Genomic DNA, 26,596 nt, shown 5'->3' with positions numbered 1-26,596 from the left:
TCTATTATTTTAGTAGTTTTCTAGTGTATAATTATAGAATATTGGTACGTAGCTACAAAATATTTATTTCATATCATTAATTTTATCATTTCACATTTAATTAATTAATTAATTAAATAATATATTAATAATTATATATAAAATACAAAATTTCAATGTATATTATAAATTGTCATTATAACCTGTTGTAATGTATGTTAATTAAAAGAGAAAATGATAATTTTCGTCTAGTTTCAATCTTTCAAAAGATTAAAAGAATCTTGTCAAAAATATAGATTACCTTCCACGACCCGTTTTTATATCCATTTTATGATAAAATTGGAATAGATATCTACTAGAATTCAAATCCTTAACAAATAAGCCACGGACATATCTCCATAGAGAAACCATCTTATGTTGCATGGCTTGAAAATTAATATTTCGGTCCGTGAGAAAATATCTCACCAAAACTATCTATCATCAAACTCAATCAAATCTTTTTCATTATTGTCATACATAAGAAAACTCCATCCTTGTCCCTTCCTAGATTTATTTTTACGTATTGAAGATTAGGGCCGGCCTTGAGAGTAGGAAGGCTAGGCGTACGCCTCGGACTCCCGAACGCTCACTCCCCGAAATTGTGAAAAAAAATAATATTAATATATAGATAAAATTATAAATAAGAAGAAAATATAATAAATTTTTTTTGGTGTAATGGTAAAAGGTTTAACTTCTCATATAAGAGGTCATGAGATCAATTCCCAACCTCTACATTTTAATTTTTTTACCTTGAAGCTCTTAAGAGTATTTAAAAGTTTTACCATTAAACTAAGCACTATAACTATAATTTTTATAATAGTTAAACTATATATAGGGGCCCCAAAATTTGATTTCGCTTTAAGTCCTATATATCTTAGGACCGACCCTGTTGGAGATCCATATTAGAGCCAACCATGATCCAAGCTTAGAAAATAAAGCTTGGATAAACTCAAAGAAACAACACTGAATGAAAAAAAAAATAAAGAAGAAGAAGAAAAAGGTGGAGTGAATAAAGAGAAGATGGAGAGAAAGATAAAATAAAATAATTTATTTTATTTTTGAATTTGGTGTTTGGTTTTTTTTTACCACAATTTTGTTTGGTTGATGTGAATCGTGCTTTTGATTTATTTGATGTTGAATAAAAAAAAGTTACGTTCTAGAATTGCATAAAAAAAATGAAATTTTCCTTTAAAAAACAATACAAGGAAATAATCAACTACTTCTCAATTTTAAAATGTTGTCCAAATGTTACAATATATTACTCGCTATCTAAAATCCCCACAGATGGAATCTTTTTAGGGGAGATATATAATCACTCTCTATATAGAAAAGTACATGAATTATAATTCCAGGTAATTACTATTAAGTTTTCAATAAAAAAAAAAGAAGTAGCTCCCCATTAGCTATGGAAATTCTACCTGTGGTGAGTATCCGCTTTTATTGGGATAGAAATTTCTTGCCTAAGTAGAGAATGGGGAAGTATGAGAATAATTTTTTATCTCTGAATATTAAACGGGGCAAGTATAGGTTATCATTTTTCAATAATTCGACAGGGTTCCAAACTACTTGAGGCTAGCTCAAGTAGCCATAAAAAAATGCATCTGTGTTGGAAGTTTTAAATTCAAATGTCAAATTATACACTGTAATATATAAACACATAAATAAAAAAAATCTCCCACATTTTTTTTTAATTTTTTATTATAATAGTATTTTTAATTATTATACATATTCCTTTATAAATTTTTTATAATATATTAGTATATATATTTATGTTTTATTTTTTATTTTTGAATAATGTCTCCTACTTTACATTATTGAATTATTATTTTTAATATGTAATTTATGTATAGTTTTTATTATTTTTGAAGTAAACAAATCAATTTGGAATTGTGTGTTCCAAGGGAGATGAAAAATATTAAATATGCAGGAAAGAGAGAGAGGCGAGGCAGCATTCCATTCCCCACTCATTATCCGTACCATTTCCATTCCGATCAGCTCTCACTCTGGTTTCATTTATGAGCGTCGACAGATGACAGTAGAGATTAATAGAGATACATATGGCATTTTAGTTCAGCCACACTCACTACACAACATCTAGAATAAAAGACCCACACATACACACTCCCCAATGGTATTGCATCTAATCTAATTTCACATTTTGTTGTCATGGATCAGCCACGTATTCAACTCTAAAATAAAAATATATTCACCAAAAATCACATTCATTATCATTTATTACATTTACACCCCACGTACACTCATATAAATATAATATATATATTTGGTTATAAATCTCATTTTATTTTATTTATTTATTACCATTTTGTAGTAAGCTTCCCGCACTGCTCTGCGCTTTACGGCTGCTTCTTTGGGATTTTAAGGATTATTTACCTTTTACCATTAAATATTGGCAGTATTGTTACTTCTGATTTTGGTCAAGCCCAGTGTGGCTCTCTCTCTCTCTCTTCATAGCAAGTGCTCTGACTCAACAGCCTCCATATATATAAGGGATTTACCTAGTTTAATAAATTTTGTGCAAAAAGCAAATTGTATTAATGTATGTATTTTGAATATATATACAATATCATGATCAACATCATCATTAATATATCCCTCTAAAAAATATTGAAGTATTATATTATCTCTTTAGTTAGACGTAGATAAATTGTGTTGTGCTGTTGGGAAACTAAACATTAACATCTTTAATTTAATTATTACTAAATACTATAATATAATTAAGCAGTGAAGGAAGGCTAGTGTGTGAAATAATGTGGTGGGTATCAAAATAATGTCTTCATTTAGCATGTGCCGCAACATTCAAAAGTGATAAACTAATATTATTATATTATATAGTATATAGAGATAATCAAATTAAATATAGAGATGGACCTATTAAGCTGTCAATTATCCAACAAAGCTTAGTACTGCCACGTATATATATATTAGGAATTTAGGAATAAAGATGCTACTGCCTTTTCTTTTCTTTTCCACCACTTTATTATATAATAATATATATCAGCTCAAATATTGATGAATGCCATCTGTTTCTTTCGTCTCGTCTCCCCCCATAATAAAAACTCTTTTCTCTGGAACCAAATATATATAAATATATGCTTAATATAGTGCTCTCTGATTAATTAAAAGTGCAAAATCTATCTTCACTTACTCATAATCTAATGTGGCTACATTACCAATTTTTTGAATGTATCATATATTGTTAATTTAATATGAAAAGTGAAAACTAAATATACATATATGAACAATTTATTAATGATTAACAAATATATAGATTGACATATCAATTACACATGGTAGATAATTTATTTATGCAGAAGAAATATTATAACAAATATACGGACTTCTAAATATTCACTAGTTCTTTAGTGTAGACAAAATTGAGCAGCAAACTTTAGAGATCGATACTATAAATTTATATAGGTGAAATTTTTTATTAAAAATTTTCTCAAAATTAAGTGAGAATATATTTTGACAATATTAGTAATAAGAAAATTAAATTAGATAACTACTTAAATAGTGACCATAAATTAAAATATTTTGCACTTTCAAATAATTTTTAATGGAATATATATCTGTCTTCTTTCCAAAAAAAATTAATTAATTTATGTAGTTACAGAATATTAATATATTTTAACATTATTTTCATTAAAAAAAAATATTTTAAACATTATTTTATAAAGTTCATATGTATTGACTTACCACAAGTAATAATAATTGCCATGGGAGACTGGGAGTTGAATATATATTTAGAAAAATTGCAATACAATATTCTTGGTCCATGAATAAATTATTAGGAGTGTATAATATAATATAGTTATGGGAGACTTTCCTATAAATTTTCCAAAAAAAAAAAAGAAGATAATTTAGAATGTCAAAATAGAAATCCAAATAATTTGTTGCACTTGTATTTGTTTCGAATAGGCTGTTTCTATTTGAAATTATTCAAAAATTCTTAATTGTGGGTGCATTAATTATACTATTGCCAAAAAAAAAATTGTAATTTTTATCCGTAAATAAGTACCTTAAAAAAATTCTTACTATACGTAGTACCCATATATATAAAAAATTTAATTAAGTAAAATGATAATTGTTAAAGAGTAACTATATTATTATGTTTGGTAATTCTATTTTAATCAATTTTTGTTTTTTTTAATTAGAAAAGTAAAAATAATTTCAAAAATATATTTTATAAAACTGTTTTCATCACTTTTTTTTTTTTAATTTTTTCTAGTTAATTAAGAATCAAAATTAAAAAAAAAATTAAACATTTTTTTTCATCTTTAAATATATTTTGGATTCCAACCCTGACTTAGACCTTGGGACCCACACCTGAACCCTCATCTCATGACAGACTCAGATTCGGAGGCGGACTTGAACCTAGACTCGAACCCCGGTCACGTACCTCGTCCCAGGCCCGGACCCTGAACCTCGGACCCGAACTCAGATCCCAGACCCTAACCTCGAACCCCTAGACCTTGAACCCGAACCCTGGACCCCATACTTGAACCTCGGCCCCTAACTCGGACCCACACCCAGACCTGGATTCGGACTTGGACCCGAACCTACGCCCTAGTCCTAATCCAAGACCTGGACCCAACTTAAGTAAAGTCAAAAAATAAAAATAATATTTACAGAACACACTTTTGTTTTCTATTTTCAAAATTGAAAAACAAAAGAGGTTATAGAATACTTATTTCGTTTTTCAAAAACAAAAATTTTACTTTTATTTTTGCGATTAAAAAATTTTAAAATAAAAGTATTACCAAACGTTTAATAATTTTAGCTACTTTTGAAATGAAGACTATGTCACTTCATTAGAATCAATTTATCGATAAATAATCGCACCTGTATATGTAGCTTGGCTCCAATTATATTAAGTTTTACGTACGTATAGTGAGTAGAGTAGGTTAATTTTTTTTAAGATTTTCTTAAGAAATCTTAGATTATAATTTTAGTTCATTTCTATTAAGTAAATAGGGTTTTATTTAGATTTTTTAAACAGTATATAGAAACTATATATAACTTAGAATTGGGCAGTTTCTCGAATATATGAGAGTGACATAAAATTAATTTAGATATTTACCCAAATATTTGAAGTTTCAAATATATTAAGGACACTCCCAAATAGTAACATTATTTTTATCTATTTTGTTCGATGGTTACTTAATTTAAATAATATTATATCATTTAATATATGTTTTATTTCTTTCAAATATTTTATGTAACTGTATATATTAATAAAATCCACATATTTTTAAATATTTACAATTATCTAATAATATTGCATTTAAAAAAAATCTACTTATATTAATGATTCTTTAACATGATTAGATAACTTTTTAGACTTAATTAGCTAATTGCAATTTCACACGTATGCCCCAATAATGAAAAGAATATTGTGATACAATGTTGCATCTATATATTTGTATTACATATCATATCATAAATATATATAAATATTGTTTTTGATAAGATAACAATATAAATGATCATACTCTTTAATTTGGAAACTAAATATATATTATGGATTTATAGGACTGTAAGTCAGTCTTATAATTAAAGTGATGTATAATAATTAAACAAACAATTGACTATGTATTATATGTATTGTTTTGGATGAAGTTTCGTTTTCATGAATTAAAGACATGAAAGAAACAGCGAGTAAAGGAAAATTACGTACTACTACTTCTCAGAGAAAGTGATTATTAATTAATTAATTAATTAATTACATACCAAATAACAACCGACTAGTGTCTAAACTAATCAGTCACCATCAGTTACCACAAGCCACTAATTCATTTATTTAAATTAGAAATAGAATAATAATATTAATTAATTATGGGTGTATTTAGATATATTTTTTAAAATAATTTTTTATTTTTAAATTAATATAGAAAATTAAAAACATTTTCTTAAATTATGTTCTGTAAAATTATTTTAATTTTTTAATTAAAAATTAAAATTATAAATTTTTGAAAAAAAAGTCATCTCTTTTATTTTTTTTAAAATAGTATTTTTAATTAATATTTTAGACTCTCACCCTAATCTAGACCTTAGAACTTGGACTCAATCCAGATCCTAACTTAGATCCGAACCTGGACCTGGGCTCGAGTTAAATAAAATCAACAAATGAAAATAAATTAAAATGAGATCTAAAAAGTGCACTTTATTTTTTTATTTTTTAAAATTAAAAAATAAAACTTTAGAAACAAAAATTTTACTTTTATTTGTATGATTAAAAAATTTTAAAACAAAAATATTACTAAGTACAATTTTCCCGAATATTTTCCATGTATATATTCATATTTATGTATATAATATTTTTTTAAAAAAACTTATAAGTTTATTATAAAAAAATAATATAATTCAAATAGTAAAATTATGAAAATTAATGTATATAAATATATATTTAAGATGGATATAAATGTCTCTTTTTTAAATAAAAAAATCCGTACTCTATATATACATATTAATTGAGTGATCACATAATTAAACGATTTCAAAACTATAAATTTCTATCTGCAAAAGCTAGCTATATATCCATGATAATATATTAATATATGTGTATGTGTTATATATATACTGCAGAAATCCATGTTCCAAAATTCAATATATATACTCTTCTACTATTAACATTATTTATAATCATGCATATATATATAGCTTCTACTTATTAATATATAATAAAAAAAAAATAATAATTATGTTGACAACTTAATTCCATGTACACCTAAATAGATAGTAGATCTTTTTTTTTGAGATGTGTTTAATTAAAAGATCTATATATAATATTAAGGTCGAAAATTGTCTTAATTATATTTTACTTATAATATTGTTAATATAATTCAAAAGATATAAATGCTTGAAATTTATATAGATAAAAATATAGTTGAGAGAGAACGGGCTCAATAATTTGCATGTAGAGACACCAATAAACTAGCTAGTGTGATAGATTGCTGAACAACTAACTTTTCATTTATCAGTTAGCTAGCTAGCTAGCTATATAGCTCTAATTGAATCAATAAGTTTTTATTTCATTTTAATGTATATGCTGACAAAAATGAATTTGAACTCAAAACGAAAATGTCAATTAATGGAGTCCTTAAAGGAAATTGATATATATGGGTAGGTTAGAATTGGTTGAGCTAGCTTTTATATATATGTATCTATATATAGCTATAGATAGGCTAGCTGTATTTATATACTTGGGCCATATTATATACACACACATAGACGGCTTAACATCGCTTGTCGTCACTTTTTACCCAATATTGGGTTAGCTTAGCGTGATAGATAAACTATATATACACTAGTTGAAAAACCGTGTTTTTGCAAATGTCAGTTGTATATACGAAAATATAAAAACTGTAAGCGTTTGCGGCGGCAGTAATTACTACAAAGAAACGGAACGAGCGAATATAAAATATTTGCAGAAAAATAAATAACTTGACACAAGAGATTTATACGTGGTATCAGTGTTCTCACGAACACTCCTAGTCCACGGGGCCACGCCCAGAGAATGAAATCAATTAATAAAGTATCAAAATTACAAAGACAATTGACTTAAACAAGTTTAGACTCCCTCTAAAGTATTGCCGCAATCCTTTGTAATCCACTTTATGAATCTGACTTCTTGAAACACCTTCAAGCCCGAACTCCCTTCGTCTTTGAAGTGTGAGTGCTTACTTCCTCCCGAAGTAAGGCTTTAGCAAGTCTTCTCCCGAAGACCAAGTGCTTACTTCCTCCCGAAGTAAGGCTTTATCAAGTCTTCTCCCGAAGACCAATCTCTTGTTCAGTCAAGTAGTTCTTCACAACCTCTAGGATAGAGTAAGAACAGAAATAGAACAACTAGAACCTAGGTGAACAACTAGGCTCTCACAAAACAAAGAAACACTCTCTTCTCACAAAAGATAAATGCAAAAAATGAATAATGGAAGAGGTAATCCGAATGGTTGCTCTCTAGGCTCTATTTATACATCATAGAAACCAAAGAGGCAACCACAAGTTCGAATTAGCAGCTGTATAAAAACTTTCCAAAAACAAACACGATCTGCTACATCAGATTCGGTTCTTGTCGACGAAGCGGATACGCCGTAAACGGGAAACTTACTAAAATCGGGTCCGATCTTCTTTCAAAGCTTGATTCCTGCCAAAAACAGATTAGATATTCTGATTGTATCAAGATACAATCGAAATTAAAAAGGAAAAGGCAATAATCAAGGTTTCCCTTAAAAGGACAACTTTCCAAAAGAGAATTTCTTCTCTTTTGAGAAGTTTTCAACAAAGGAAAGTTCAGCTGAAAGTGCAACTTTCCAAACAAGGAAAATGGCAACTTATAACCGAATAAAAGAGGTAAGATTTCGAAAATTAATGCATAGCAATCTTACCATAAAAAGGAAAAATTATTTTGTCACCTAACTTGCCAAAAAAGGACTTTACACTAGTAATAAGTAGTTAGTAGTTAAATGTGCCCATACATACATAAATTTTTTCAAACTTTGCAAAAATACCTGAATTTTCACATATATGTATTCTCATTTGATACGTAATAGTTTATCCAATTGGAGACTAGAGAATACTTACGTACATGACAGTTTGTATTTATCATATATATATATAGGTGTATATGCATGTTATTCAAACTACATGAATTTCCAAATGAACCACTTAAATAATGCATGTTATTCAAACTACATGAATTTCCAAATGAACCACTTAAATAAATATATGCAATTTGATACTTACGTGTAACTTTTAGTTGTAAATAAATATGTAAGTTTAATTTTTTGTAGTAATAATATTAAGGCCGGCCTTGAGTTGAAATAGGTTATAGGTAAAAAAATTTTTTTTGGCCTTTATTAATAAGGATAAATTGTATTTTTAAGAATTATTAAAAAATTAAGTATATTTTTAAAGGAATAATTACTTAAGGCACCATTTTTTGTAAAATATTTACATTTTTACATTTAAAGAATGTTTTTTTTTTTTTTACATTTTTACGGTTTTCCAAAAATAACTCGAAAACAACATAAGATCAACAAGAAAACTACATAAAAGTAACATGAAAATAACATGAAAATAACAATAAAAAATAACATACCTAGATAACAAAAAATCAACAACAAATTAACAAGATCAAGATTACAACATAAATGATCGTATTTTATGTAAATAAAATAAAAAAAATTGTAAAAATGTTTAAAATTTCGTAAAACTGTGTTTTTGAAATTTTTTTTGTTATTTTTATATTTTTGTGAAATAATTCCTTTTTTAAAAGGTATTTTTTTAATTTTGGCCCCTAAAATGATCGTGGGTCCTAAGCGCGGGCCTAGGCCACCTATGCCTAAGGCTGACCCATTAAAATATATTTTTAGAACTCTGTAAGTACCTGAATTATATGTTAAGTTTTTATCACGTGTCATTTTCTTATTAGTATATTTAAATTAATTTTTTTAAAAAAAATAAAAATTTATAACCTTGACCAATCAAAGATTGTCACGTGACAATTTACTTAATATTTAATAATATTAGGTACACTTACAGAATTCTAAAAATATATAATTTAGGTATTATTGTCGCTAAAATTAAACTTAGTATTTATTTACAATTAGAAGTTAAATTTGAGTATTTATGCTGCAAACTATTCTAAATATATTAATTATTAAATTTGTGTCGTCGCTAACTACAGATTCATATATGGTTATAGGCTTAGTTTATGGTATAAACAAATAGGAAGTTTCAAGTAGTTCAAATCTTGTGGAAAAAAAAAAAATAAAAAACGGCAGATTTTGATTGTTACAAAATTATCCTTCTAAATTATGTTGTCGCGCGTAGACAGACGTCAACTAAGAAATAATAATGAATGCAATAAACGTATTAGTTTTGGAAATGGTAATTGATTTGGAAAATTTGATTTTATATACTTAAAAAATTAAAAAAATTTATTATTAAACCAAAACTTTTCAAAATAAAAAAACTATGACATTTTTTTCAAAACCTCAAAAATTCCCCCTCACAATTCAAACCCATTCTCTCTCTTTCCCTCAAACTCTCTCTGCATCATCTCTCTCTCTATCTCGCATCCCACAACCGCCCACCCTCACCACCACCTCCGACCTCCGACCTCCGACCTCCGACCTCCGACCTCCGACCCTCACCACCACCTCTGACCACCCGCACCAACACCCTCGACCCAGCCCCCCTCTCTCGGACCACCCAAACTTCGCACCCCCTCAGCCCCACTCTCTTTTCCTCTCTCTGAAATCGCAAAAAAAAATAAAAAAATAAAAAAATCGGTCCAATGGTCGGACCATTCGGACCCCATGGTCCGACCATCGGACCAGTATGTTTTTTTTTTTTTTGATTTCAGACAGAGGAAGAGAGAGAGAGAGAGAGAGAGAGAGAGAGAGAGAGAGAGAGAGAGAGAGAGAGAGAGAGAGAGAGAGAGAGAGAGAGAGAGAGAGAGAGAGAGAGAGAGAGAGAGAGAGAGAGAGAGAGAGAGAGAGAGAGAGAGAGAGAGAGAGAGAGAGAGAGAGAGAGAGAGAGAGAGAGAGAGAGAGAGAGAGAGAGTTATGAGAGGGGTATTTCTAGGTTTTAGATAAAAGTGTCATATTTTTCTTAGTTTGAAATGTATTGGTTTAAAAATAAAATATTAAGATTTTTTAAGTATAGAAAATCAAATTTTCCATTGATTTTTCAGTAATTATTATACACACAATATGAAAAATGCTATACATGAATGGTGAATTTATTGACTTGTTACATGGTTTAATATATATTTATATATATTTATATATATTTATATATATATAAATGTAAATATATATGAACTCATAATATTTAATTCAACCAGTAAATTTATATCGTAAAATTTGATGTAAAATTTGTTAACTAACTAACTGTTCTCACAGTTGGTTAGTATTGTATTAGTTATTTCTGTTACTTTGTTTGTTAGCTTTTCTTGATATTTTTAGTTTGGTTCTGTTGTAATTGCTGTGTATATAAACTCTCAGTTGATCATTAATAGAATTGAACTTTTCTGCATTTTTCTCTCTGCATTGAACAAACTCTGTTCTTCTCTTTTCTTTCTCTGCTCAACTCCTTCATGGTATCAGAGCCCTTGACTTGCGTCAATGGCTTCCTCCGGTGACCACTCGTCTCAAGCTGGAGGTTCAGATCCTGGTGTGGTGCCTGCTCAGTCCTCCTCGACAACACCACCATGGAATCCATTTTCAAATTCTTTGACAGCTTCCTTGACACTGAAACTCAATCGCACGAACTTTCTCTCCTGGAAATCGCAAGTAGTTCCTACTGTTATAGGTCATGACCTCGACAATCTTCTTTTCAGCAATGAAGCTCCTCCGGAAAAACTCGTCAATGGTGGTGAAAATCTGCAGTTCTTGCAGTGGAGGCGTAAAGATCAATTACTATTGTCTTGGCTTTGATCATCCATGACAGAAGGAATCTTGGCTACTGTGGCATGTTACAATACATCGAATTTGGTCTGGCGAGTCTTGGAGCAGAAATTTGCTAGCCAATCTAAAGCAAGACTCCTTCAACTTAAGAGTCAACTAACGAATCTGCAGAAAGGTAACATGTCCATTTCAGATTATGTTGATAAGATCAAATCTATCTGTGATTCTTTGGCTATTGCGGGTCAACCCGTTCATGACTTTGATCTTGTTTTACATCTTCTCAATGGACTTGGTCCCGAGTTCGATTCTGTGGTTTCCAGCATCACCTCTCGAAGTGATACTCTTTCCCTTGAAGAAGTCCAAGCTCTTTTGATGTCCCATGAGGCTCGACTGGAAAAACATTCATCTGTGCTGGATCTTTCTGCAAAAATGGCAGCAAATCTCTCTGTTGGTTCAAGAAATGGTCAATACAGGTTCTTTAATAGTTCTACAAAGGGACAAGGTTCTGAAAACTCCTCCAGGTTCTTCAATCGGACAAATAACTCCAGGCCTATCAATAATAACAGACCCTTGTGCCAAGTCTGTATGAAGTTTGGGCACAATGCTGCCACATGCCACTATCGTTTTGATAGAAATTGGGTTACACCTAAGGCTTCTGCTGCTCAGCCTCAGGTTAATCTCACTGAACAGAGTTTCGAGTATGATCCTCAGGCTTTTGTTGCTCAATCTGTACCTGATTTTGGAGATGATGTTGGATGGTATGTGGATTCTGGTGCAACCAATCATATTGCTCAATCTCTTGATAATCTTGAGTCGGCTACTCCCTTTGCTGGTAATGAGACAGTTATTGTTGCTAATGGTAAGAAATTGCTAATTTCTAACATTGGTACAACTTCCCTCTCCTCTAATTCTCAATCTTTAAATCTTAAATCTGTCTTGCACATTCCTTCAATAACTAAGAATCTAGTTAGTGTTTCTAAACTAACTCATGACAATGATGTTTTCTTGGAATTTCATAAAACTTGTTGTTTTGTTAAGGACAAGGAAATAGGGGCAGTCTTGCTTAAAGGGAAAATCAAAGATGGGCTTTATCACCTTGGAGATGATAGCTCTAGTCTTTCTACCACTGCTCTGCAGGTGCATTTGGCCACTTCAGACATTTCATCTCAGCCTTTGTTAAATCAGTCTAAGTGTTGTAATCACTATTGTACTAATGTTGATTCTTCCTCTTGTACTAAGCAAAGTAATAAAGAATCTTGTTTTGCTTACTCTTGTGTTCCAAATCCTACTGTCTTATTGTCTCACACTACTAAAGATATTAATAATTGGCACAAGAAACTTGGTCATCCCTCTTTCCAAACACTTAGCAAAATTTTGCACAAAATTAATATCCCATGCCCTCTTAAAAATCTGGAATTTTGTAAGGCTTGTCAACTTGGCAAAAATCATAGACTGTCGTATCCTTTATCTCAATCTAGAGCTAATCAACCTCTTGCTTTGGTTCACACGGATCTTTGGGGACCTTCTCATGTTCCCTCCAAAGAAAACTACAAATACTATATCGTTTTTGTTGATGATTATAGTAGGTTTTCTTGGATCTTTCCTCTCACTATGAAATCTCAAGCTTTTGACACTTTTATTAGGTTTAAAAGTCTTGTTGAAAAACAGTTTAATTTACCAATTAAAGCTGTTCAAGCTGATGGGGGAGGGGAGTATAGGCCTTTTGAAAAATTTCTAAATGACCAAGGCATAGTTTTCAAACAACCTTGTCCTCATAGTCATGCTCAAAATGGTAGGGTTGAAAGAAAGCATAGACACATTACTGAAACTGGTTTAACTCTTCTAGCTCAAGCTAATCTTGATCTTTCTTATTGGTGGTATGCATTTCAGTGTGCCACTCATTCCATTAATCGAATGCCTACCCCAGTTCTTGACAATCTTAGTCCCTATGAATGTCTATTCAATGAGCAACCTGATTATAGTGTTTTCAAACCATTTGGTTGTGCTTGCTATCCACATTTGAGACCCTATCATCATCACAAACTTGAGTATAGGTCTGAAGAGTGTATTTTTCTAGGATACTCTCCAAAACACAAAGGTTATTTGTGTGAAAATGCTGCTGGAAGAATTTTTATTGCTAGAAATGTTGTCTTTGATGAGCTTTCTTTTCCTGCCTTCAAGACTTCTGCCCCTTCATCCAAGGTAACTTCTGAGGCCCCATTATATTCTACTATGCAATTTGTTACTGGAGCTCATAATATTGCTACTAATCCTGTCCCTGAGCCTATTGCAATGCCTAGTGTGGATACTGCTATTGAACAGTCTGGGAATCATGCTAATATAGCCACTGCAACTGAACATACTGCTAATATAGATACTGGTACTCGTGAAACTATAGACACTGCTGCAATTTGTGTGCCTACTGCTAATGTAGATACTGCTATCTTGCCTGCTCACTCTAATACTCATGACCTTCAATCTGTCTCTTCTTCCACATCGGTCTCTACCTTGCCTGCACCAGTAACTAATAGTGACAATACATTTTCTGCATCGCCTGCTAGTAATCTCCCTCGTACTCACTCCATGATCACTCGGTCTATGAGAGGCATTTATAAGCCAAAAGCCTATCTTGCAACTAAACATAGGCTGCCAGAATACAAACTGCCTAGAGAGCCTAAATCTCTCAAATCTGCCCTTCGTGATCCAGTTTGGAATGGTTCCATGTCAACTGAAATCAAAGCTCTCAAAGCTCAAGGTACTTGGACTCTTGTGCCCTATGAGTCTCATATGATTTTAATTGATAACAAATGGGTTTATAGAGTGAAATTAAATGCTGATGGAACCTTAGACAAATGCAAATCTCGACTTGTTGCACGTGGATATTTACAACAGCCAGGGATCGATTTTGCAGAGACTTTTAGCCCTGTGGTAAAACCAGTTACTGTTAGATTAATTCTTACTCTAGCAGTAACATATCAGTGGGAAGTAAGGCAGCTTGATGTCTCCAATGCCTTTCTTTATGGAGACTTGAGTGAGACAGTTTATATGATTCAACCTAAGGGCTTTGAAGATCCTCTCTATCCTAATCATGTATGTAAATTGAACAAGGCTATATATGGATTGAAGCAGGCACCAAGGGCTTGGAATGACAAACTCAAAAACACCTTATTCGGTTGGGGTTTTAAAGCTTCAAAGGCTGACACATCATTGTTCATATATGGCTCGGGTTCCACTCAAATTATTCTCCTTGTATATGTAGATGATATTCTAATAACCGGGCCTAATCCTACTCTCATTCAGCAGCTTATTACTCATCTAAATGCTATTTTTTCACTTAAAGACATGGGGGCAGTTCACTACTTTCTAGGTGTTGAAATTCATAGAGACAATGATACTATGTACTTGTCTCAAAGCAAGTACATAACTGACCTTCTTGTAAAGGTTCAGTTAGATGGTGCAAAAGCTTGCTCAAATCCTACAAGTAGTGCTCATAAATTGGCTTTAACAGAGGGTCTACCATTTGAGGACAAAACTCTCTACCGTAGCACACTTGGGGCATTACAGTATTTGACCTTAACAAGGCCCGATGTAGCATTTATTATCAACAATTATCTCAATTTATTCATGCTCCTACTGTGGTTCATTGGGAAGCATGTAAACGATTGCTGAGATACTTAAAAGGCACCATCTCTCACGGCCTGCAGCTCACACCAGCAACGAGATTGTCTATTGAAGCGTATTCTGATGCTGATTGGGCAAGTTGCCCTGATGATCGACATTCTACCGGAGGCTACGCTGTCTTTCTTGGTCCAAATCTCATCTCTTGGTCTGCTAAGAAACAGCCTGTCGTGGCTCGATCATCCACTGAGTCTGACTTTCGTGCCTTGGCCAACACAGCAGCTGAACTGAAGTGGTTTCAGTCACTTTTTACTGAATTACAGGTGACTTTAGCCGATGTTCCCATCATCTGGGTTGACAATCAAGGGGCTGCAGCTCTTGCTGCCAACCCTGTCTTCCATGCTCGTTGCAAACACATTGAAATTGACCAACATTTTGTGCGTGATCAGATTCTAAATAATGAAGTCTCGGTTCGATATGTTCCTTCTGTGGATCAAGTTGCTAACATCTTGACCAAATCTTTGCCTAAAGACGACAGATTTCATTATTTGAAAACCAAACTCAAAGTTGTGTCTTCCCCTTTTCGTTTGAGGGGGGATGTTAACTAACTAACTGTTCTGACAGTTGGTTAGTATTGTATTAGTTATTTTTGTTACTTTGTTTGTTAGCTTTTCTTGTTATTTTTAGTTTGGTTCTGTTGTAATTGCTGTGTATATAAACTCTCAGTTGATCATTAATAGAATTGAACTTTTCTGCATTTTTCTCTCTGCATTGAACAAACTCTGTTCTTCTCTTTTCTTTCTCTGCTCAACTCCTTCAAAATTAAATATTTTTATTAAAAATATAAAAATAATAATTTTTTATCATTAATTTTATTAAGTCAAACAATAAAATTAAAATATAAATAGTCCATAATTGATGCTATATGACTAAATATATACTAATATTTTTGAAAAAAATATACTAATAAAATAATAAAAAGTGACATAAAAATAAATAATAAAATTATACATTTATGATGATACAATTTTATATTAATTTATAACAAATATATTGTGTTAAATTTGTTACAATTTATGTGACAAATTTACATTATATTTTGACACAAAACATATTTTTTATTATTAAATGATCATATTTTAACTCTAGGTGACGTCTTCATTAGAGATATCATAAAAAGTAACGTATTCCCATTTGTATATTTCACTGTTCACCTATATTTTAATTTGATAAAATAATTATAAAAAATACTATATAACAATACTTCTTTAGTATGTACATGTTGTTAATTGGCATAACGGTTATCATGTCATATATATACCACATCACTATATATGAGTGTTGGACACTTTAAAATGTCAACAGAACTCTGTTTTAGTATCTACATGTTGTTAATAATAATAATTGGCACCAAGTGGTATTGAATAAAAATTCTGAAAATTTTATGTGTTGATAGGTTTGAGAGTAGTATATATTAATTACAATAAATTGGTTTAGAAATGGAATATTGCTAATCAACTGCATTTATTAGTGTGCCCCCATTCCCCAGCCAGTCGCAGCCCTCATCCGCCGGTGGAATTAATATAAACTTTAAACACCAATTAAGAATTGTCTTACTCACTTTATTATCACTATTAATTCCACATGATACTCCACATCAATTTGTATCAATTAAATAATCGACCTGCCCATAGTTTGAGGAAAGAATAAATAGCAATTAAAGGAAGAAAAAAAAAAGTATGAAATGATATAAAATAATAATCTTTATAGTTGTAATAAATAAAGGGAATTTTTAAAATACTTTTTTTTTATATATAATTTTATGACTTAAAATTTTTAATTATAAAATTATGTTTGTAAAATTTTAAAATTATAAAAATATACGTTGTTCAACAAAAATTAAAAATAACTAAAAACAAAGAGAAATCAACTCACGACAACTATAAATAAACTATATATATATAAAAAAACATCATAACAACTATAAATAAATTAAAAAATAATAAAAAATAATTTTTTATTTTTACTGAAAAGATATTTTTATAAATAAAAAATTCAAAGAGTAAAAATATGAAAAAAAAAAATTGTGTTAATGTATTTTGTAATTTTTAAAAAAATTTCACATGTAAATTTTTCATAAATATATATATATGTACTGTATTCATGATATAATATAATGATATTTGAAACGAAACCTTTTTAACATTTATAATTGTTACATATATGATCCTACTTAAAAAAGTGATAGTAAAAGTACATTATTTTATAATTTTGTTGTAATCGTATTAATTTTTGGTTATTTAGTATCAATTAAGTCTTTTAAGTGTGAGCTCAAAAACACGCAGCGACATATTTTTTTAACTTATTTAATATATAATCTAATAATATGTTGCTGTGTTTTTGAATTAACATTTAATGGCTAAAAAAAATACGATTATAACAAAATTATAAGATAAATAATTTTTATTGTTACTTTTTTTTATTAAAATTATATGTCTAACTTATTGTTATTATATATATATTTATATCTATATATATATACATATTTTTATACAAGTTGGTTTGTAGGTGCCGACAAATTATGGTACGATGAGTTGGAGTTTGGACCATGCAATAAAAATGTATATATATTTATACATAGTTATATGGTACTTACAAAATAAGCAATCTATGAGTGATGAAGATATGGCTTATTAAGGGTGAGGCGGTTGGTGTTAGTTGGGAGCTCACCACAATAATAAATTAAGAATTCTTTTATAGTTTTAAATGTTAATCTAATAATAGCCACCAATTTATATATACGTCAATCACGTGCATAATATTTGTTTGGTACGCAGAACTGGATTAGATTAGACAAGTTAATTTATCCAATCCAGTGTTTGAGCATGTTAGAAGTCTGGATAACTAATCCAGTTAACCTCATTGGGATTATTTATCCCATCCTGCTGGATGGGATAAATAATCCCATGCAGGTGAGATTTTTTTTTTTTATCGTTTTTTTAATTTAAATTTTATTAATATATTTTAAATTTAATAAGAATTTAAAGAAAATAATTATCGCACATTTATTTATACATTTTTTTTTATCAAAAACTTATTCATTAAAATTAGTAAAAATGTATAATTTTGAATTATTATACATAAGTTTTTAAAATTTAGAATATTATTAATTAAATAATAGTTACTTAAATTGATTCTAAGAAAAAAATATGACAATAAAATTATATATTATTTTTAAATTACTAAAAAATTTATATAAATATTTTAAAAAATTAATTTTTGTATTAAATTAGTGATTAAATTAGTGTTTAAGATAAACAATTAAATATTATTCAAGTATTTTAATTATTTATTGAATAAAAATATGACAAAATATTTTATTATATATTTATGATATATTCTTAATTGTATATGATATATTATTTTTTTTGCTACGAATTATTTATTTATATTTATTTATTATTATATATTTTAATTTTAATTTATTATTATATATTTTTATTTAATTTATTTTTTTTTCTAAAAGGAAATAAATAAAATAGTTCAGTCTATTCTTAAACCAAACACAGGATTACTTTCAGCATAATCCAATCTTGTCTAGTCCAATCCAATTCTTTTCAGTTCAATCCAGTCCAATCCTGCGTACCAAACGGGCCCTTACTTATTATACGTTTATGTATATCCATGGAATCAACTTGACTAGATGTTTTATTTGAATGGGTATATCATATGTGTTTTAAAAAAGGTACTAATTAAATTTTTTATTTTATTAAATGATAAAATAGATTTCATATTTTTTAAAATTATATAAATAAAAATTTAAACTAATTTTTTGTTAAAATAAAATTTAATAACAATGTGTACAGACATATTATGATAAAACTAATTACATTTTCTATATCTGTTCGTGTTAGAAATTGTCTTAAAGGTGATTATATTAAAAAGAAAATTTTCAAAATTTAAGCTCAGGTCCTATTTTTACCATTTAAAAAAATAAATGGTCTATTTTATCATTTAACAAAACAAAATATTATTGGTAATTTTTGTAAAATACAGGGTCTAAAATAGTATTTACCCATATATTTATATTTATATGCATATTCATAAATTCATAATTAGTTCTAACACATGCATGCATGCATGCAAAGATGCCAATATTGCTAATAATTTATATATGAGATTACTGTGGTTCTACACTTCTATGTGTATATGTAGCCGTAGAGTTCTTGTCAAATTTAAAACCGACTTATTGGTAAACTGATCGATTCAGTAGCACGCCAATTAATAATTATATGAGTTTGATGATCCATCTTATTATTTGAAATCACATATAATATTCTTTTCTCTCAAAAAAATAAAATATTCTCACGTTGTAAATATTAATATATTAAATGAGATTGATATGATCCATCTTATTATACACATTTCTTTAAAAAGAAAATATTATTTAGATATATATATTTAGGATATATATAATTAATGTTTACACAATAATTAATAATTTTTAAAAGAGTAATTACATGATATAGAACACTTTATATGTTGTGTGGGTATGTATATATATATATATAGACTATATGCTAAAATATACATTGCAAACTATGTTCGAGTTAAATATTGAGAAGTGAATAAGAGTCGAACATATCTGGAACTGAATTTAATGATAATAATTTGCTCCAACAATTTTAGCTGTCATTGATTTTGTTTTGAGGAACAACTTAAGAAAGTCAGCTATAACAGCAGCTTATATATATGTCAAGGGTCCATGAGTAGAAAAGTGTTATTAAAGGTATTTATATTATATATGATCTCGCAAATAAGCCATATATATTTATATAATTAAAATTATGTATTTTTTTTCTCATCACGTACGTATAATTAATAGTTGTCTTCTTTGTTGTGAATCTCTAATTTAATTAAATGGGAAGATATATTAGTGCATGCATGCTATATGGGAATGAGTACTTAAAGAATTAAGACTAGAAAAGTTTGGTTGAACTTTTTTTGCTACTGTATATTCCCTAGCTAATATATATTATTAGTTAGTCTATAAATTAGTATTGCTCTCAAGTATGTTGCCTAGGATGAGAGCTTGGTTCTAATTTTCATTGTTGGTTAGACTTAGGTTTAAATAATTTGTATTAAAGAGAACTTTTTCTGTTTCTTTCTTTATAGAAGTACAGTAGAAGTGTTTAATAAAAAAGAAAAAAGAAAAAAAAAAGCAAAAAGCACCGTTCGGTTGAGATAATAATGATTTTACTACAATGTTATGTTCCTTACAGTTTTCATTAATTCTAGAAAGATATACTTTTACCATAAAGATTCCAATTTCTCACAAAAGTGTTTTTAAACTGTGCATATATGTTTATTATTTTTTTAATTCTCATACGACTTAAAATTACTTTTAAGAAGCTCTTACCAAAAAAAAAAAAAAAATCAAAAACAAAAAATCTGGCCACTATCCTAGCACTATATAGGGTTGGTTTTGTGATGTAATAAATTAATTCAAGTATATATAGGAATAAATAATTAATATTAAAAGAATTTGGGTGATACGATAATTATTAATACTCACATATATAATAAGTTTTGGTGATAGTTGGGTTTCACTTCATTGTTGCTACTTTGATTTTGACTCTGATCCAGTTGAAGAATAAGATGTTTGATCCAGCTAAGGTAGATATGGATGTTTTTGGTTAAGGATGTGGGGAAATCTGATCCTTCTTCCTTGAAGATCTTAGTATATCTTCCAAGAATTTGGTAGGAGAGATTTAGTCCTATATACTAGATAAATAAATGCTATATAGTACAAAATTAATCCAATCTAGTCCAATCTTAACTAATAATTCAATTTAATTTAATCTAGTCCAGCATATTTTTATAACTATACCTGAAATACAATACGTATCATAAATAAAACGCAATAGTTCAAACAACAAATGCAACGTATGCAAGTTTTTTTATCACGCTTACATTGCATATGCCTCTCAAGAATTAAAATCTCATATTAAAATTTAGTGTCTCATACTGTGTTAAATCTATCAAAGTTTGACACATCAACTAATCTAATTTATATTAAATATGATAACTACTTTTATTGACTTTATTAGAGGTTTAATTTTTTTATAAATAAAAAATTAATGAATGTGTTAAATTTTTATTGACTTTATTAGAGGTTTAATTTTTTTATAAATAAAAAATTAATGAATGTGTTAAATTTTGATTGGTGAACACAATATAGGACACCACTTTTTAACAAGAGATCTTGAAAAACAAAAAAAGGTTCATTTCCAACCCTTGCTCTTAATTGTATAACGAGGACACAGTGAAATATTATGAGTAGATTTTCTAACATTTTTCAATTCCTTAATTGAGATTTAATTTGGCATCAATGGTTGCTTGCAGATGGCATTTGCAAAGGGCCAAAGTGGTAATTGTAAGATCCAGATGTTCTGTGTGGCAAATTGTGTTGCTCTGGTCATCTATTTGGTGGATAGTTTAATCTAATTGTTTTTTCTTTTGTCTCATCTTGACAGGTCAGCTTAGTAAGTCTAAACCGTGGACAGTTGTCCTTCCTTGATTGCTGAGCTGTTAAGTTTGTTATATTAGAGTTGTTAGTATATAACCAGGGATTACAGGTTTAACTAACTAACTCTTCTTCTTTGATTAGTAATTTTGCTCTGTTAGGGCAAAATTGCCTTCTTTGTCTTTCTGGTTATTCTTGTAGGTCAGCTGATTGGATCTTCGTGGATTGAAGGAGAATCAGTGATCGTGTTTGTCTGAAGGGAGTTCAGATTGCATTGCTGAAGGGAGTTCAGCTGCATAGAAGCAAGGGGATCTTGGCTTCTGAAGTTTAAGGATGCTTAGATGATTTTCTGATTTGTTCGTGTTCAAATCAGTAGGGTAGTATGAATTATTTGTAGATTACTTTTGAACAATTGTAATCGAAACTGGATAGTGTATTCTTTTAATGCATAGTGAAGGTTATTACCCTGGTTTAAGGGAACCCAAGTACTAGTTGTCTGAAATGAATTTTTAGGGTTGATGAAGCTTGTAAATCTCTGTGTTTTCTTATTAGTTTCTTGCAGTTAAGAATAAGTAATTTAAATCAACTAAGAAGAAAGTAACACTTATAGACTTTACATTAATGATAGGAAGTCCCACTGAAGAGTGTGTGCTCTCCTTGATGACACTTGAACACAAACACTTATTTATGTCAAGTCAACGCAAATGAGGCCATAAATAACTATGCACACTACCAGCATCTTACTATTGCCTTGCCTGCCAATTTTTCTTGGTCTTTTCCTCTCTTTGCTTGATTATTCCTTTTGTTTTGGGATTAGTTATAAGGAGTAAGGACCCCGCTCTTGTCCTTGTGATTCTATTGATACCACAATAATTAGGACACACATAAAGAAATGGGATTTCATGTTTCCAGAATCATTTTGCGACTATTATTAATATCACACTTGAGGCTCTTGCTACAAGCTGTACAAGCACAGAATGCCTAGGCATGTCACATTCTGCTTTGCAACAACTTACATGGCTTTCTTAAGTGAAGGTGCAGGTGTTCTGAAATACAACTTCGACCTTATATTGTGTGGACATCTTTTAAATCCTTTCTCTTTCAAAGTCCAAGTCAAAATTCATGTCCCCATTGATGGCATGGTTTCTAAAGGTAATGTTTGGCCATTGACATGGTACATGAGCTGTTTGTAATTACACAAGTCCGAGATAGTATGTCGTCAGCAACACTTGGCAGAAGACACTGACCTAAAGAAACTCTTCTAGTTGACCACCAATATAAACTTTGTAGCCACTTTGTGTAGCTAGAATTCTTTAATGAAGCTAGTTTAGAATCGATGTAGGAAAATTATGTACACAAAATTTGTGATCCTAATAAAGCCAATGTCAAATTGATTTCCTCAATTTTGGGGTGTGATTGATCACCTGCAAGAAAGACATGAGATTCTTCTCCAATTTGAATCCAACTACAGCCAGGAACCTTCATCAGGCCCTTTGTTTTCATCAAATGCCTCACATTTTCTACCTCATCCCACTGTCCAACAGCTGCATATGCATTTGAAAGTGCCACATAGTTTCCTGAATTATCTGGCTCCAACTCTAATAGCTTTTCAGACAAATATTTTGTTAAATCAGTATTGTTGTGTTCTCTACAGGCAGCTAGTAATGATCCAAAAATATGTGCATCTGGCTCAAAAGGCATAGAGTTGATAAGCCTAAAGGCTTCATCAAGATTCCCACACCTAGAAAGTAAATTAACCATGCAGCCATAATGAACCATACTAGGCTTCAGATGATGTTTCGATACCATATCAGCAAAAAGCTCCAAACCTTCATTAACCAGGCCTGAATGGCTGCAGGCATATAAGGCGTTAGTAAAGGTTATGGAATCTGGTTTCTTACCTTCTTCCTCCAAACGTTTATACAATGCAAGAGCTTCCACTGCTTGACCATGTAATGCATAACCGGAGATCATTGCATTGTAGATGGGAACCGCCTTTTCTTCAATCATATCAAAAAGTCTCTTTGCTTTATCTATATTACCACACTTAGCATACATGTCCACTAAAGAAGTCGCAAGTGGAACCGAGCCGCAAAGGACATGTCTTGTTACATATCCATGAATTGCCTTCCCATATTGCAGCATTGCCATATCTATGCAAGATGAGAGCACAGAGACAATGGTTAGTGAATTTGGCCTAATTCCGGCCTCTTGCATTTTTTGGAATGCAAAAATCGCTTCAAAGCCGAAGCCATTCTCAGCCAAACCAGAGATGAGAGTAGTCCAAGTAACCAGGTTAGGCTGAATACCAAGAGACTGCATCTGCAAAAACATGTCTTTGGCCTCATCAATCTGGCCATTCTTAAGAAATCCTAAAATAATCGAGTTCCATGATATAACACTTGGTGGCACACTTTCTAACTGCATTTTATAGAAGAGTTTCAAGGTCTCACCACTTTGACCCAACTCTGCATATGCAGCCAGCATTGTGTTCCAGAGTACAAGATCTGCCTTGGTTACAGAGTCAAAAACTCCTCTTGCACAATCAATCCTCTTACATTTGGCGTACATATCTACTATACTACTTGCAACAACCACATCAGAGTCAAGGTTATTTCTAATGCAATAACAATGCCCTTCTTTGCCAAGTTTCAAATTACTTGTATCTGCAGAAGCAGACATTAAAGATGCAAGCGTTACAGAGTCAAAGCGCAGTTTCTCTGATCTCATCCGCCTGCACATACCGAGAGCTTTGTCAATCTTTCCAACTTGCACATAACCTGATATGATCAAATTCCACGTGACCGCGTCTTTCTCAGCCATCTGACTGAAAACCAACTCAGCATCCTCTATCAGTCCAACCTTAGAATAAAAATTGATGATAGAGCTGCCCAAAATGGCAGTCAATACTAACCCTTCAACAACTGCTATCGAATGCCCTTGCTTGCCCTCGTCTGGAGCACCTATATTAGCTGAAGCAGAAAGATAGCTAGATATAGTGACTTGAGTGGGTTTGACGCTGTCCATTCTCAAATTATAAAACAACTTAATGGCTTCCTCATTCTCCCCATTTAGCACATACCCAACCATCAATGAATTCCAAGTTACTACATTCTTCTCAGGAATTCCATCGAAAACCATCCGTGCATCCTCCATAGCTCCACATTTACCATACATATCCACAAGACTACTACTAACAAACACACACGTTCCATAACCCATCTTTATAGCATATCCATGAATCCCTTTCCCCACCCCAATCCACTGAAGAGCTCCACATGCCTTCAATGCATTGGGAACAACAAAATTATCCGGAACATACCCAGAATCTAGCATTTCAAGAAGACCCAACAAAGCTTCTTCACAGAAACCCATCCTACAATTCATTCCAATAATGGCAGCCCAAGAAAAAACGTTCTTTGAGCTCACCATTCGGAACATACGACTCGCAACACTATAAGCATCACATTTAGAGTAAAATATCACAAGCTTAGTTTCGATATACTCGTTCCCAGCCAGAAACTCACCGTTTTTGATGATCCGAGCGTGGATTTGCTGACCAGTGGAAAGATCTCGAGCGTAGACGCAGCCCTGAAGAAGCTCTCCATAAATTTCAGGCTGGACTTGAAGATTCTCGAGCTCCATTTTAGTGAACAAGTCCACAGCTTCTTGAATTTGGCCTTGTTTGCAGAGGGAAGAGATTTGGTGGCAGTGAGATTTGTAAGAAAGCTGAAAGCTTTTGTGATTTTCATGAAAATTCGGGGAAAGGGTTTGGGTGGGTTTGGAAAAAGATAATTGAGTTTGAAGGTTGGCATTGGGAGGAAGAGGAAGAGAAGCCATGCATGAAGAATTAGATGATGATGATGATATGGCCACTGAAACACATACACAGACAGAAGAAGATAATGGTATAAAGTAGTCGTTACTCGTTACTGCCACATCAGCGAGAAGGGCATTTGTGTACCTATTTTCATTTATACTAACAGTCTTAATATTTTCATTTTTACCATCGTGATTTATATATTACATTTTTACTTTGTGTTAGTGGGAAACTAGCTAGTCAAGACTCAAGACTCAATATTCCTACCTGACTGAAGTGAGCCCCAATCGAGAACGTACCAAGCCATCTTTCGCATTGAAACAGGGAAGTTTGGCATTGGCAAGGATTGTGAGGAGGATTTATCGAAGAAAATGAGGGTTCGGTGGTCGAGTTCAGAGAAATGGGGGGTTCGGGTCTTGGTTTTGGGAATTTTGCGGGACGAGAAGGAAAGAGTGGAGTTTCATGGCGAAGACTACATGACATGTTTGAGTGCATTGGAGTTTGTGAGCCAGAGGTTTGACGATCTTTGTGGGTCTCTTTTTTAAAGGTAAGGAAGGAGAGTGATTAGCTTCTCTTTCATCTTCTTCTTCGGTATCAGCTACTACTCCACAAAGCATTGCCACATGGTGATGGTGATAATTATGTTTTTTAAATTCTTGGTTTCTCTCTATATCCAAAAGTATCTATAATCATCAGAAATCAAAACATTTTCTAATCACTAAAACAAAACAAGCTGTTGAGTCACTTGTTTTCTACTGAGCATTTGTTGATTACGGACCTTCTTTTTTAGCCATTACAGTAGTTGAAAACAGCAATTTATTTTCCATCGGCTCATTGCTATCTATCCGTATAATATTAAAATTCTCTTCATTTTACGGCTATGACATCCCAATCTGTGTGTTTTTTTCTCTTTCTTTTTGTAGGGGCATTACATCGTAGCAAAAACCTGTCGTGTGATAGTCTCGATAGATTTGATAGCACATCAATGTGGTTATATAATGACATTGCTAAGCAACAGATGTCCATCTTCCAAATTCCAATAGCAATATTAATAATAAAGAAACACTTCATTCAATTGAAATGACAGTAAGTAAAATCAATCAATCAATCATGCTCCCTAATCTTTGTGCGTTTTGTCTGGCTACGACATGAATTGTCACTGTTCTTAAAGTTGTAAGGGAA

General features: G+C 30.9%; 1 protein-coding gene across 1 annotated transcript; it reads right to left on the bottom strand.

The window, feature by feature from the left end:
- Positions 1-22,499: 22,499 nt before the first annotated feature.
- LOC115704106 (pentatricopeptide repeat-containing protein At5g55740, chloroplastic) lies at positions 22,500-26,591 on the bottom strand. Its single transcript, XM_030631326.2, has one exon. The coding sequence runs from the start codon at positions 25,432-25,434 to the stop codon at positions 22,942-22,944; it is 2,493 nt and encodes an 830-aa protein (XP_030487186.2). The 5' UTR covers positions 25,435-26,591; the 3' UTR covers positions 22,500-22,941.
- Between the last annotated feature and the right edge of the window lie 5 nt (positions 26,592-26,596).

This window comes from Cannabis sativa, chromosome 1, assembly GCF_029168945.1.
Source record: "Cannabis sativa cultivar Pink pepper isolate KNU-18-1 chromosome 1, ASM2916894v1, whole genome shotgun sequence".
Taxonomy (NCBI): Eukaryota; Viridiplantae; Streptophyta; class Magnoliopsida; order Rosales; family Cannabaceae; genus Cannabis; species Cannabis sativa.
The sequence above is the reverse complement of the archived record's forward strand: the minus strand, read 5'-3'. Positions and strand labels throughout refer to the sequence as shown.